General features: G+C 40.5%; 1 protein-coding gene across 1 annotated transcript in view; it reads left to right on the top strand.

The window, feature by feature from the left end:
• Window positions 1–16,477, top strand: part of RP1L1 (retinitis pigmentosa 1 like 1) — a 52,776-nt gene that overhangs the window by 16,264 nt on the left and 20,035 nt on the right. The window contains exon 2 of the mRNA XM_040698314.2: window positions 11,079–11,736. Coding sequence (XP_040554248.1) covers window positions 11,098–11,736 — 639 coding nt within the window. The 5' untranslated portion in view covers window positions 11,079–11,097. The remainder of the gene's footprint in view (window positions 1–11,078; window positions 11,737–16,477) is intronic.

The raw sequence follows: 16,477 nt of genomic DNA, 5'->3' as shown, positions 1-16,477 counted from the left end.
TGCATTCAAGTGCTGGTTAGTCTAGCTCTGCTGCACTGGGTTGCACTGGGAGGGACAGATGAGCAGAGCACAGCCTTGAGTCCAGGTGAAAAAATAAGGCCTTGTCAAGTAATAAAAATAAATTTTATAGACTCATGGAATGGCTTGGATTCGAAGGGACCTCAAGGATCATCAGGTTCCAACCCCTGGCCGCAGGCAGGGTTGTCAACTGCTAAATCAAGACTAGATCAGATTACTCAGGGCCCCATCCAACCCTTGAATACCTGGAGGGACAGGGCATCCACAGCCTCTCTGGGCAACATGTTCGAGCACCTCACTACCTTCTCAGTGAAAAACTTCCCCCTGATGTCTGATCTCAATCTACCCCCCCTTTAGTTTAAAACCATTCCTCCTCGTCCTATCACTCTCTACCCATGTAAGAAGTTGATTTCCCTCACATTTATAAATTCCCTTCAACTAATGGAAGGCCACAATGAGGGTCTCCCCACAGCCTTCTCTTGTCCAGACTGAACAAGCCCAGTTCCGATTTAAACATTTAGAATATTCTAAATCTAGAATTACTAGGAAAAGGCGCTTGCACTCACTGAAACCTTTGATGTTAAAAGTGCGCCTTAAAGTAATGGGATGGACCCTACAGTTGGTTCAGTAAGTTATGGTTTGGTGGGATTTTTTTCCTACTTGAGGGGACAGTCACAGTTGCATCATGGTTCATTTGGAATCACCCTGCACAAACTGCTCACTGATTTCTTTAGCTCCATAGCTTGCTTTTTCTGCATTCTTTGTGCATTTGCTGTCAGGGTTTAATTATCTGCGTCACCTGATGTCCCTATCTCTTGGCTGAGAGATCTGAGAGTGCCCTGAGATCTGGCCACGAGGCCCAGCAGAGACATGGTTCTGACTTGCCTCCATGAACACCTCAGCATGCCCATGAGCACATCTGGCAGGTGCTTTTGCCATTAAAGTTCAGGTGAAGCAAACACTGAAGTTGGACAAACACGGCAATTGGCCAACCCATGAAAAAGATAGCATGTAGAGCCCTAGGTATACCTTGCAGTACTTTTCCGGAGTATTCCCTTTTTGTTGGGGATTCATTCACTCGCTTCAACATGCTGTTTCTTTAAGCTTCCTCAAAGGCATGCAAAGCTTCTTAATAAATAATCTATTTCTTATCACATCTGCCTTTGAGTGAGAGGCAGGACAAATGGGACAGTGTTCACACATGAATCCAGGTCAGCATCAGCTGTAGGCTGGGAAATGGTGGTGATAAGGAGCTGAGTGATGATTGTGGTGTTGTATAAGCTTTGCATTAACTCCTACAAGTTTTAGATCTGTGCTTTGAGGATGGGTATGAGGCCCCAGAAGGGAGGTGAATTGCAGCAAGAGAACTATGTTTCTCCCTACACTTTCACAAGGTGCCAATAGCTGCAATATCTGATTGCTTCCTGCTCTGTGGTTTGCAAGGTGTGAGCTGAATTGGCCAATCCTAGCAATTTTCAGGAGAGGCAGAAGCGAGGATGGAGAAGGTGAAAATATTCAGAGTTGCAGTGGTGGCAGGGGTGAACGCAAAAATTTGGAAAACCAGAGGGAAACCACCACAGTGCAGAATCATAGAATGGTTTGAGTTGGAAGGGACCCTTAAGGGCCATCTGTCCCACTCCCTGCACTGAACAGAGACACCCACATCTCCATCAGTGCTCAGAGCCCCTTCCAGCCTGACCTTGGCTGTCTGCAGGGATGGGGCACCACTGCCTCTCTTTCTGCAATCTGTGCCAGTGCCTCACTGCCCTAATTGTAAAAGAAAGGAATCTTTCTGGAAGGATTTTGAATACACCTGGGGCAATGGACTAGATGATCTTAGAGGCCTTTTCCAAGCTTAATGATTCTATATTTCTACACTGTTTTGAAAGCTGGTAACGTTTATGAAAGTTGAGATAAGCTAACTTAGAAACAGGTAGGTGTTGTAGCAAGAAGGAGATTTTGGGGAGATTACAGCCAGTAATCTGTAGGATTTGGCCACCATCCAGGTGTGAGGGTTTGGTGTGAGGGAGATGGAGGTGTCGAATACAATACGGAGACTGTGAGCTGGCATGTCATACAAGTGTGGGTTATGCACAGCGAGGAGGGCTGGCAGAGGGAAGAGTTTGTGGTGAAAGATAAGGTGTTCTTTCAACCACGATAAAAGTATTGGCAGCCCCGTGGCTGGGAAAGAGCTTGGAGGGAGGGGAGGAGAGACCCAGCAGCAGAGAGCTGCACCTGCTGCTGTGGATGGGAAGAATGATGTTACAAGGCATGGTGGCATCATAGGGAGCACGGTGTCATGAGGAAGAGAGTGAGGATGGGGAAGAAGAGCATTCAGAGATGGAGGAGGTGGAGGATATTGAAGGTGGTGTCCATTGCTGTGGAGGAGAGCTGGATGTCAAGAACAGCTCAAACTAAAGGAGAGGTGGACCTTTTGGGTTGTTCTTTAAGACAAAGTTCAACATGGAATTTTTCAAGTATTTCCCTCTTGGAGATTTTTGTGGTTAGGATTCAACCTGAACCTTTCTGTCCATGAAGTTTTGATTGTTTCAATGAATTTTTTGTCTATTTTTTTTTTTTTTTTTTTGGTAGACGTTCTTCCAGCTGCCTTAAAAGCACTAAATGAAAAGTCAGGTGAAGTTAAATTTTCATTTAGCTGACAATGTTGTGTTTTTTTTTTCCCTCTTCATCATTCAAAAATATTGAATCCATTTTGAAATATCAGCAAATGAGAAAACATTTTTTTTTCTTTTTTTCTGCTCAACATTTCATATGCTCATTTTTGCTAATTCTTTACCATACATTTTTTTCCTCAAAAAATCCTCTTCCGGGGGTCAGCCAAAGGCAGTTGTTCCCCTTCCCTTCTGCTTAAACATTTCCAATATTCTGTTGAGTGTCAGGACACAAGGGATGACATACACCTGATAAAACCTCTTTATTTTCAACACCTGAGTTCATCACTTTGAGCTTCTTTTCTTCACGTTGCTGAATACGGGGAGCCCAGAGAAGCTGTGGGTGTCCCATCCAGTGTGTTCAAGGCCAGGATGGATGGGCCCTGGGCAGGCTGGGCTGGTGGTAGCTGCCCCTCCCCATGGCCTTGGCTGATCCTAACCCCTGCTTTGTTCCTTCAGAACGGCCCCAGCACATTTGGAAAGGAGCTTGCATGGAGGAAATGCCCATCAATGCAATGCAGCTGGTGGCGGAGAGAAGGCATTGTCCCTTCTGCTCCTGCACAGTGCCCAGAAGGAGCAGATGTTCAGCAAGTGCTAATCCCAGGAGATCACAGGAGCTCCACAGAGTCCTGCTGGCTTATCTGATCTGAGAATCTGGCACTTGGGTTCAGTGTGTAGGGAAAAAAAATAATAGTTTATTGTTTTAAAAGTGCAGACAAGAAAAAGAGAAATCCCCAAATTTAGACTTTGGCAAGGGTGCCATGATTAGCAATGCTATCCTTTATTAACAGTCCACTGACTTGAATTAAAATCAAGAATAAGGAAAATTGGAAGGATGTTAGTCTTGGGGCTAAAGCAGAGATAGCAGATAAGGCAAGTCCATGAGTAAATGCAAGAGAAGGACAGCAACTCAAAACTGTCTGAGTTACTGAACTTCTTAAAAATAAAATAAAATAAACAATTCTCTCTCCTAAAAAAAAACAGAAAAAAACACATAGGAAAATAATTTGGATGGGATTCTCAGTTAGGAAGGAAGTCCCTATACTGAAAAACCCCGTTGATAAAAAACAAGTGGAGGAATCTTTGAAAAAACTGGAAAGCACACAGATGAGCTGGCCTGATCATGTTGGCAGATTGCAAGTTAGAGAATGAATTGAGAAACCAACTGCATTGCTCCTCAGAGACAACTGATGCTAACTGCGATGAATAAAAGAGAAAGGATTTGGACAATATCTGTGGGCTTTTTGGTGGCGTTGGTTTTTTGTTTTTGCCTTACTAAGCAAAGCCAAAAGAAGAAAGTCATTCCAGGTGAGGGATTCTAGTATAATGGGACAAATGTTAAGGCAAAAATAACTACGCAGCTGCATGGCACAAGAAATATAGATGAAAGGCCAAGTAAATACACGATGCCAAAAAAAAAATTGACTGCTTCTCAAATTTTTTATAGTGTCCAATTTGGCTTGGAAAAAAAAAAAACTTCTAAGGATTTTAGAAGCTTCATTTTTGGGTGAGTAAAAGCTGTCCACAGATTCAGTAATAAACACATTGGAGAAGGTGTATCTAGGAAGGGTATACATGTTAAAATGTATTTTGATTTGTTAAATGCATTTTGAAATAGTTCTGTAAGAGTGCAAAAAACATATTAATAAAAATCATAATTGATAATAACATATAAGGAACTGTGGGTATCAGAAATGAAAGAGAAAGGATCCAAAGAGAAAAGCTAGAAACAGTCAGAAATGTTTTACAATGTAAATGTCACATATCAGGGTACTAATAATCTCAAGTAATGTAAGTATTGTTTTGGAAACTGAGAAATATGGAACTGGGAATGAGCCTTATGGAGGATGAAAACAGCAGGATACAAACGTGTGGTGTTTCACAGACATCCTGGTGAGGCACACCTGTTCATGTGCTCTTGTTCCTTTCATGTAGTCAGTTGTGCCAGTTCTAGGTTTCTATATTTTGTAAGCTGCTTGACTCCTGCCATGCTGTCACCTCCATCTGATTGGATACACAGTGCATCTGTTTATCAGTTTCCTGGCATAAAGTTGTACATAATTGGAAAGAGTGGTCAGGCACTGGAATGGGCTGCCCAGGGAGGTGGTGGAGTCACTGACCCTGGAGGTGTTCAAGGAACGTTTGAATGTTGTGTTGAGGGACATGGCTTAGTGAGAACCATTGGTGATGGGTGGATGGTTGGACTGGATGATCCTGTGGGTCTTTTCCAACCTTTGCGATTCCATGATTCTATAATCTTGGACATGCAATGTGAAGCCTTCCCTCAAAGGGAAATGCAAAGTTATTTTCCCCAGTGTTGCCAGATTTGTGAGTAAAGGTCTTTACACGTTCTCTCTCAGTACCCAGATGTCTACAACAGAAAACTCTTTTGCACTAGAAACACCGGTTCTCTGTGCTAGGGTTCTCTGCCTCTTTCAGTGGAATGCTTTAGTTTTCTTCACACTGGGCTGTGATTATCAGCATCCCATAGGAGCTGTTATTGTACAGTTGGATTGAGGAGCTTGGGGAAATGATTGCAGGGAAAAGGATAATGAATGGGGCACCAACGTGCCCCCCTCTCTTTCTGCTCTCAAAGAGCAGTCTGTCATCTTGTTTTATTACACTGCACTCATTTGCTTCCCCTCCCAAGCAGAAAACAAATCCTATAACTCAGGAATTTGAACCAAGCCCTACTAGATTGCTGGGGAACCAGCCTTGGTAGGGTCTATCCAGACCTGGCACCAGATCTCTGACCCAACCCCATTACTTTGAAATGCAAATATTATGAGCCTTTGTCTTCGGCTTCACAAATTCACCTGTTAGTTGCAATAGTGAAGGTGACTCCTGGCACAATCATAATGCATCTCAACCACGTTTTACTTCATGCAGGAGGGACACAAGTTCATTGTTTAAGTCACTGTCTTAAGTCAAAGACTACTCCAGAGATATTTTCTACGGAATTAACATTTTTAAATGTAAGGAGAATTGAAAATAATAAGTTCAGAAGGTTTTCTTTCTTCACGCTCATGATTTATTGCAGAGAAACTCATTGGATAATGTATCCAGAACAGGAGGGAGATTTACTGTAGGTGAATCTGATCCCTGAGACTAATTCTTATCCTCCAGAAAGCTGGTCTTCTTGATTACTTAGGTTAAGAACAATGTAATCCTCTGCATGGAAGCTTGTACCTGGAAATAAAATTTGTACTGCTCACTTTAAAGACCAAATTGTTTCAAACTGATGTGAATATGAGTAAATAAGAAGTAACGCATTCTTTCATTAAAAGAAAATTAAAAAAGAAAAAGAAAACAGGCAAATTTTTGTACTATCTAAATGTATTTCCATGTTGCTACTTCTACCCACTTCACCCTAGTACTTCATTAGGCACATCTGGGAAGAGTCTGACTCTCTATAACAATATTCTAGATAGTTAGAGACAATGGTATGAATCTCTCCAAGTCTCGTCTGCAGATCGTACACTTCCAGTCATTTGCCCTCCATTGGCAACATCATGCATTTCTGTCACATCCTATCCTCATGGTGGCTTTTGCTGAACTCACTGCAGTATGCCAGCATCTTTCTTGTACTATGGAACACAAACTTGGACACAGTACCCAGATGTGGACTCAAAAGTGCCAAGCAGAAGGGAATTATGATTTCTCTTGGTCTACATATGAGATCCTTGCTAATAGAGTGCAGTATCTGGAAGGCATCTGTTGCCAGAAGGGCTCATTCCTGACACCTTCATAACCACTCCTGCAAGGTTACTACCAACCAGCCTGAGGAGTTTTCCATCCCTGATACATGCTGGATGTTTTCTGAGAGTCATGTCAGCTAATTTCTGTAGCCTTTCAGGGTCCTTCCAAATGGCAGCCCTGCTCTCCAATGCATGGGCTTCCCCCAGTAGTTGGGTGTCACAGGTGAAATTGCTGAGGACCTGGGTGATGGTCAGTGTGTTTTAAACTCATTCAGTCAGAGCACAGAATGACAATGTCAGCTATCAGAAACCTCTTTTCCAAGTAAATGAATATTTCCAGTCCAACACAAGGTTTGACAATCCTTTTCAAGTAATTTTAAGCAGTAAACTGCTTTATTTGCAGGGAATCATTTTATAATCACTTCTATCTTCTTCCACACAAGACTTCCACTTGGTCTGCTCATAAATATTCATTGTTGATAACATCATTTTGCCATTCAAAAGATATTTTTCTTTCTCATAGGTGGGAGTTGGAGCTTGATGATCCTTGAGGTCCCTTCCAACCCAAGCCATTCTATTATTCTAAGACATTCTATGAGAGGGCACAAAGCAAATTGAAGTGAACATTTCTAGAGAAACATGATTAGATCTTACAAGATGATCTCATCTTTTTTTAATTTATTATTATTATTATTACTATTATTATTATTATTATTTTGGCAGCTAAAATTACTAGAGTGGAAAGAGAAACTTCCAGTAAAATGCTGAACATTAATTTATCAGCATTAAAAAAAAGAAAAACCCAGTGGACACATTCAGGTTAGACAGAAGGCACAGAGGTTTAGCTGTAAAGTGAGATTAACTATTGGAACTCTGCTTTTTGACGAGGTAGATCCTAAATAACTTAAAATATTGAAGTCTGGATGGTTTCATAAAGGTTTTCTTATATCTCAGGTGGATGAAGGAAGGATGGGAGGTCAGTTGAAGCCGAGCAGAGATTTGATAGGGTTTAGAAGCGCATGGCTTGTCTGTCTTCTTGCTATGGTTTAATGTTTTTGTGATGTCATTTAATCTATGGTTGGAAACAGAAAAATTGGAGTGACTCTGGACCTGGCAAGGCCCTGAGCAGTTGGAATGGTCTCCAGAAGGTGTTCAGTCTTTCCCAAGGATGGATTCCTACAGATTTTCCTGTAGAGCTTTTGATGGATGAAGAGGACTGCATAGTGTCTCAAGAAGTAGCTTTACATTTGAGAAACTCATGTTAAGGATCTGAGATGTAAAACTTGCTGAACATACTCTTGCAGGACCCTCAAATCCCTGCACTTCCAGTAAGAGCTCTTTATGATTCAGTTCTCCCCCAAAGTAATTGCTTTCTGCAAAAGATGTTTAGTGCTATAAGAGACATCAATGAAGAGAGGCAATGGCTACATAAATAAGGAATAAAACAAGAATTCCAGTTCATACAAAAGTAAGGTTTTCCACTTATTATATATTTGGATCCAACTGATTAAATGACTCTTTTTTTGTTTGTTTGTTTGTGTATGCTTTCTTAGCAAAGAGGAAGCACGAGAGAGAGTCCCTTGCATGTGAATTAGAAAAGAAAATGTCACTTTTCAACATTTATCATTCACAGGTTGCTCTACTTAATGTCTTTAGTTTATGCCCAAATCTCAGTGATCCAGCTGTTCAACATTCATCTGGGAACGTGGGTTTGACATCTGCACTGAACTTGAAAATGACTGGGTTAGGATCCACTGGATTTTCCCATTAAGACAGTGTTGCACCAACATTTTCTTCAAATTTCTGCCATCTATCAGCTCAGAAGTAATTAAGATATAAAAATTTCCTAAGAACTATGTTCATCTTTACTGTGACTCTACTGATTTTCCTGGATTTATCTGAACTGGATTAATCTGATTCGAAATCGTGGCTGATGAGTGGGTGGGTTGGTGAGTTGGTCATTGTGGTGGCTCAGGAAAGTTATCCATACCTCTGTAGTCCTTTCTGCAAGAGGAAGGTATTGCCTCTTTGGTTTTGATTACATCTTCATTTATACTGGCATGACTGAGAGGAGTGTCACTGAGTCAGATTTACAGTCCAGTGACATGGGCACAAGCAAGAAAAGGATTGGGCAACCTATGCCTAAACCCCAGTGGATTTGAGAGCCTTCTCCAGTAGATTAGGTAGCTTTTCTTTCTATCTTTAGCACTGCAGTCCTGATTAACCCTCCAAGCTGTGGTCAGTCATTTTGAGGACAGTTTGACTGACAGCACATAGCCTGGTAACACTTTTCCCTGTGTTGTCCGGTGCATTCAGTCCTGGAGGTGGTTGGATGGTTTTGTTGGCTTTTGTCTTTTAATTTTATTATTTTAAAACTCCTGCATATTCAGTGAGAAAAAGTCATCTTGAGCAAGCAACATGAAGCATTTCGATGTAAGTATGCCCTGAGCCTTCTCTGTTACGTATATATAAGGAGGTGTATTTTGGCAAGATGACCATTTTTGATGTTTTGCCAGATATTCAGTAGAATCCCCTTCCAATTCTGTAAGAAACTGAGAATAAAACACTTCTCCCTGTGGCAACTGGTTATATTTCATGTAATGTTTTTGTGGAAGTCTCTTTCTTCATAACATGTACTGCTTCATAAGATACTGTCTGTTTGGGTGGGTAACTAACTATATGACCCCAAACATATGGGGTGATCCCAAAACAGCCCTGTGAAAATATTCCCCAATAAGACTGGTGTTAGAAAATTCTTGTATTTATTTGCCCCATATTTTACTTGTTTATACTTCTTTCAACGTGGTCCAGCAGTTTGAGGTAGTAGAATAAATCACTGGGAAGCTGTTACATGTCTAGGAATGCAGCCAGAGTATTGCGGGTTACCGTTGGTCTAGAGACCACAATTTGTCTGGATAAAGAGTTTGTTTGGAAATGACACTGCGGGTGTCTGGAAGCTCTGATGTCGGTCTCACAGGGGAAAAAATTAGGGTCAACTTTCTGAAAACTGTTGAAAAACAGAGAAAAGAGATATTTATTGTCTGCAAGATAGGGTGATGCATTGACCTTTGGCTGGAAAATAAATAACTGAATAACTGCTTGGTGAAATATGTCCATAGATAGAATAAATCACGCTGAAATCTTTCAGTATGCAAAGATATCAAAAGGCAAAGAACTGTCCAAATAATAATCTTTTGAATTATGCCTAATGTCTTTTCGCACCTCCCCAGGTTAAATTTTCAATTGCTGCAGAAATGAATTTGCTGTAATGCAAAGTGCACAAGCATTTCGTTTGAGAGTAGCATCATTACAAAGGAATGGCTTCACTCCAAAATGCAGTGAAAATTAGTGTTTACAGGTTGTTGAATGCTGCACCTCTGAAAATCACTGACAAAATTCCCATTACTTAAAGTTTTCACAGAACTGGTTCTCTCTGGTTCTCGAATACTTTGTTAGTATTTTCATGAAACCAAAACTTTATTCCAACGCTGAAAGTAGCCCAGAAAAAAATAAAGTCATTAAAGATATATTGATTGCTTTCTAACTCATTTTTGAACACTACAAAAATTGTTTCTCGTGAGATTTTTTTTGAAGTAGCCATAGAAAAATGCTATCAACTGAGAACGTAATCTGGAAAGCAAACGGGGCTCAGGTGCAGCCAGAAACCACCACCAAAAATGCCATTGTGAGATTTTCTACTTAAATCTGAGTGATTAAATCACTCCTTGGAATCACTCTGCGTGTTCATAAATTGCCATTCATCACGTTCATTATAACAGTTTTTTATTTTCACAATTGTAAACTGTGTTTTTTGGTTTTGTTTCTTTCACCATATTAAAAAGAAAGCGACTTTTTCTGGCATAGTAGTTTCATTCCACGTGCAGGTCAGAATCTTTTAGTGACTGGCTTCCAAAACAATGTATTTGACAGGGAGAAACAAGAAAGAGTAGAGTCCAGCCTCTTTTCGGCTTGTCTCCATTGCAGTGAATAATTTAAAAATAGGTTCCAAAACCTTCAGACTCAAACATTGAAATGAACTTAGCTTTAGAAGTGAAGGGCACCAGGAGTCCCCATACAGATTGGACAGATATTATCCTCATATTTGTCCGTGCTAGGCTGAATTCAAGTTTTCCCTTTGTTCAGCAGAGGATACTTGCAGGTCTCATCCAACTTGGGATACACTAGGATTCTATGACCAAATTCAGTATTTTTTTGTTGTTTGGTGCCAGTTCATAGGCTTGATGGGTTACATGAGAATTTCAGTTCTGTTTGTGAAAAGAAAGCCAAAGCAATCACCAGTTCTGATGGTTTCAGAAGAAAACCTCAAATATATCATCAAGGAAGACACAAAGCTCAGAAGGACAACAACATACAAATATCTGTTTCTGTGGGTTTTGCCTGGGGTCTGACTCGTGGTTTTCTGCCTCGGGGGCTACTGACACTGACTGAGTTCTCACTGGAATCTGCAGGACAAGGATGGTTTAAGTGTGAAGAGCACAGTTATGGCTACTCTTTCTGCTTTGTTTCCTCACATCTGCCTGAGACACAACTCCATGTGTCAGAATCTGCCCTTCCTGAACCTCAGGTGGTAAAACAGTTGTGAGGAAAACAAACTTCAATCCCATGTGAGTTAGGCAGTGATTCTGCATGACTCAAACACACTCTAATCTATTTCTTCTTTTTTTTGTAGTTACCTTTAAGCGAGAGGAATGACTCAGGTGCCTGCTGACTATCTGTCCACCACCAGCTCCTACAACTATGATCAGCCCCTTCCCTCCGTGGGTAGGACAAGCACTGTCACCCAGGTACCCCCAGCCAAAAAAATAACCTTCTTCAAGAGTGGGGATCCTCAGTTTGGGGGAGTGAAGATGGCCATCAACCAGCGAAGTTTCAAGAGCTTCAATGCGCTCATGGATGACCTTTCTCATAGGGTCCCACTGCCGTTTGGAGTACGGACCATCACCACCCCACGAGGAATACACTGCATTAGTGAGCTTGACCAGCTGGAGGATGGAGGATGCTACCTTTGTTCCGACAAGAAATACGTCAAGCCTATTAACATTACTACTGCCGGACACAGACCAGGTCCTCCACGAAATGGTCGTCCCTCCAGTACCCTGAGAAGAGCAGCCCAGGAAGGCAGACTGGATGACTATTCCACACCTTTCACTCAGCATGGCCCCAGAATACCCAAGAAAATCACTCTTGTTAAGAATGGAGAAACTAGTTTTCGGCGCTCAATTATCTTGAACCGCAGAAACGCTAGGAGTTTCAAAACACTCCTTGATGAGATTTCAGAGATCCTGCAATTTCCAGTGAAAAAGCTCTTTACTGTTGATGGGAAGAAGGCAAGTGTCTCTGGTACCTGGTGCTCTGATGCTGTTAATTTATGAGGTGTTTTCATATCATTCCATATGATGCAAATCCTATATCCTATGATGCCAATTATTTACCCACACTGTCTTAGCCCCTTGGTCTTGTGACTGTCACGTTAGTTACTTCCCTATGAGTTTCATGTAGGTGTGATGTAGAACAATCTGGTTCAATCATCTAATAATTTTATATATTGCATGCTGACTTGCGTTAATGGGAGGCAACTTCTGACATGTTCAGAAGCTCAGCATTTTGCAGAGCAGGCACCTTCATCATGGAGGAGAGGAAGTTGATGCTTTATAGTATTTCAACTGTCAATAGAAATAGGCATTTTCAACTGCAACTTTATAAGCAACAGTCTGAATGACTGGTGGTATCTGGAGATGGCTTTGTTTCAGACTCAGCCACTTTAATGTCAATGTCTAAATGTGTCCATAGGTGAGGTAAGTAGCTAAGCTCCCATGCAGCTGTTGAAACTAAGCTGACAATCAATTGAACTTGAAGCTGGCCAAAGATAGGTGCCTACTTTGCAGGCCTTCAGTATTGGTTAGATTCTTTGTTTCTAGCTTCCACAAATTTATTTGCAAGGTGAAGTTTACCACGTCCCACAGCTACAACTATACTATTAAATTTTGAAAGTGTCAGATCACTACCTCATCCCTTCTGCTAAACTCTTGGCATCCTCCCTGGTATGATATTGGCCCAGAATAACCATCTCCCAGATAATTTCTGGGAACAGTTTAAGAGTTAGGTCTTGTGACCATTCACTGTAAGAAGTTTGGATATGGTCAGCCCAAGTTAGTGTTAGAGCAGCCGGGCTGTTTCAGTTGGCTCCCGTGGTGTAAAACAGGGTCTGGCACTGTTTGATTTATTATTACAGCCAATTTGAATAAGAAAAAAACCAATCATTGCTGCTTCCAAGATGCATTACAATCTTGAGCATTATACTTTGCCAATGATCTTTTCAGTTTTCAAGACTTGGGTCCATGTTCAGTCTGTATGAAGATAGCAATCTCATGTAGTGGTAGTAACTTCTTCATCTTCAATTTTTGGGAAATTTCACACAGTTTTTTAAAGAAAATGGATCCTAGGATTTTGCCTCCTACATAGTACAGTCTTAATGTTCTCCTTGTGAGTCTCAAGTTAGTTTTCTGCAGTTTTCCCTCCAGTCAATACAACTCCTTTTATTCCTATTTGTTATAAACAATAATATATTAGCTGGGTTTTAGAAGTAACATACACCCTCTAAACACTCCATCCTTACTATTATTCTATCTCTATCTTTCCTCTCACCTAAAGAATTGTAGTGGTCTTCTACATTTTTACCTCCTCAGTGGTGTTTCCTGGTAATGTTTTCTAAAGGTCACGTGAATGTGACTTGGAAACATACTGATGAACTTTGTCATGGCTAGATTATTTTCTCTAGCATGCCACAGAGTTTAATATTATCCTCTGTGTAGTGATAATATTTTCTACAGTAAATCATATCATAGAATGGCCTGGGTTGAAAAGGACCACAATGATCATCGAATTTCAACCCCCCTGCTTTGTGCAGGGTCACCAACCAGCAGACCAGGCTGCCCAGAGCCACATCCAGCCTGGCCTTGAATGCCTCCAGGGATGTGGCATCCACAACCTCTTCAGGCAACCCATTCCAGTACTTAAATCCCAGGGTTCCTTTAGAGACCCACCCATACACATCTCCTGTCCATCTCCTTCCCACCGTGTTTTCCATCTTCTGAAATGGAGATGTAAATCAAACATGACCACGCAATCTATCCACAGACTCTCAGAATTCTTTTTTATGAATAGAAAACATTTCATAACCATCTTATTTATAGTCTACAAGTTCATCTTCAGTACCTTTCTAATGTCATTTGTACTACCTCTTGTGCAGAGTATGCCTCTGATAGGTGACTATCAGTGTTGTCAGCTTCATGTATCACAGAGTTGTAGAAGTTGGAATGGACCTTTGGAGATCATCAACTCCATCCTCCTGCTAAGCATGTTTCTTACAGCAGATCACACAGGAAAGTGTCCAGGCAGGTCTTGAATACCTTGAATATCTCCTGAGAAGACTCCACAACCTGAAGATTAATTTTGACTATATGTCTTAACTTTATACTTCTATTTACATTCTCTTCTAGTGACAGTGAATCATGCCTTCATTCTTCCATAACTATTCAAAGATGTCTGTATGCCTCATATTTCTTGGGTAGTTATTTTTGCTGCTGTTCTCTTCATATAATAATTCGAATTATCTTTTAATAATTTTGTTCGCTTCTTTTACTATGTGCCTATGTACATTCTGGAAAGCCTTATTACAGAGGCCACTATATCCTGGAAGGGGGACAGAGGGGATGTAGGTCACTCAGAAGGCACTGCTTCCTATTTACTACCATCTGCCACTTGATGTGATGGGCCAACATAATAAAATAGGAGGCGCATCAGAGCAGCCCTTATAACTCTTGACATGCATTCCTGTGATGTGACAGATGAGCTTAATAACAGTGAGATGTATTCCTGAGCAACGTATCTGGAATACTGCTTGATTGACTTTGTATTTGTCTGGCTTATAATGATATTATTCATAGCATTTAATAGCAGATCCTTTTTTTTTTTTGCTAACATTTCCCTAATCTTTTGGAAACCAAAAAGATGAACCCTCTCCTGCAGATGAATCAGTGTCTTTTTCTACCAACGAAAGTGCTGTTTGTAGACCTAAGAGCATTGCCCCTTCACTCTGCTTTTGTATTCTTCTACTACTGGAACTCCAGATCTAAATTTAAATCTTAAGTGAAATCATCTCTGGAACAGAATGCATGGTTAGCATATACTATCCCAGCGCCTCTGTTTTAATTTCTTTACCATCCTGAGTAAACACAGAACGCTTCAAAATTACACATTTTATTTTCCTGCTATATCTTAATGTGGAAATAAACTGAGACACACATGGAACAGGCTTGTTGGGCTTGTTGTTTTGTGTTCCTTTTGTGCAGCATTTAATTCAATTGTAACTCATAAGGAAATAACAATTCCGAGCAGCAAATCTCACTAGCCTTTGTACATCAGTACTTTTTCTCAACTTGTCTCATTTATTTTTATGACTTTTATTCTGCCTTCTATCTTTTTTTGCTTGTTTTGTTTTGTTTTATTTTTCAAAATCGGCTGTAGTCTGAAGTTTCACTTGGAAAGGCAGAAATGCTTGTGATTTCATGAAGCCAATGGGCTTAATATTTTACCACTTTTTTTCCCTGCTGAAAAAAGTCAGAAGATCATGGGTGGCTATGCAGAATCCTATGACTAAAGGTGGTAGTGTAGTTTCAAGATCCATTGGAAGTCAGCAGAAATCTTACTTTCAGGATCAGATTATTTTGCTGTTATTTTCCCTTTTTCTTTTGATACCATTTATTGTCTTTCTTACCTCTCACATTTTGAAAGTAGTACTTTACTGGCTTTTGGGGAAGGCCAGGCTCTTTGCCAGTTGTTTCTTCTGTAGCCTGAATTATGGGGCTTTAATTGCTCCTAGATTTGAAAAGTCTTCCAGTGCTATAAATTCACAATTAACTTTTGATCACAAAAATAAAACACCTCAGGTCAGTAGAAAAACTAATTGAAAGATACTGATTCCAATGTCAGCATAATTTCAAAGGGGTTCTGTTGGAATTTGCGCAGTTGAATTTTTGTTCTGTTTCCTGAAGCTTTGAATTGGATGAAACCAATAGTTTGCACATTAACAGTAGATTGGATTTTGTGCCTACTGGAAAGAATGAGCTACCCCTGCTGAACTGAATAGGTGTTTATAGGTCTGTACACTGATTTCAACAGAGTCTGAAGACTCCCTTCTTGAGCTAGCAGTTATTCCTCTTATCAGTTCCTAAATCATAATAAATTGAAGACTGTGGTGTTAGAAAGAAATTTAATTTGCTTTTAGCTTAGAAAAGAAGTTAATTTTTCCACATGTGTAAATAACATAGCTCCTTTCAGGTCTAGTTGTTTTCAAGGTGACTAACTGGACCGGCATTGTTTTTTAACACCCAAATAGAGAAATCTGTTAATTAGGTTATTATTAACATGTCATTAGCTTGCCAGTGATATCATCTTTAAAAAAGAACCTTTGTGCTACTAAGAATAGACATCTCAATAACAAAATGTAGAATAAAACATGTAGGTTTTTGTCTCCATCAAACATACTTTCATCTCTGTTATGGGAAGTTATTACGCAACCCATTGGACAGCCTTCCTCCTTGGGTCAAACCGCAGAAGAGTGAACCCGATGTGTATGTTCCCACTGCCTGCCTCTAGAGTGGGAAGAAAGTCTCTTGGGGCGAAGAGATGGAGATCATAGAAAAAGCAGAAATCCTCACAGGCATTTAAAATACAAGAAGTGACATGTAGGATTATGAGACAGCAACTGCACACTAGTAGAGGATTTCCCTTGCAAATGTCAGTCCTCCAGGAACCACCAGCTGAACGCTCATTAGGACTTGTTTAAGCCACAGGAAGCCAGCAACACGACTGTGTCTCTAGTTGTAGATCTCGTGATTTCTGGACTTGAATCATTAGGCCATCCTTTTACTGGCTGTCTTTATATAACACCAAAACCAAAACAAATTCTTCCTTAAAATCCAGTACTCTTTCTTGCATGGCATTTGAAACCACATTGTGTTATGGCAAATAGTTTACATAGTTTATGGCTACTGGTGGCAATTACCA

Source organism: Gallus gallus, chromosome 3 (genome assembly GCF_016699485.2).
Source record: "Gallus gallus isolate bGalGal1 chromosome 3, bGalGal1.mat.broiler.GRCg7b, whole genome shotgun sequence".
NCBI lineage: Eukaryota > Metazoa > Chordata > Aves > Galliformes > Phasianidae > Gallus > Gallus gallus.
This window is presented reverse-complemented; position numbering and strand designations above follow the sequence as displayed.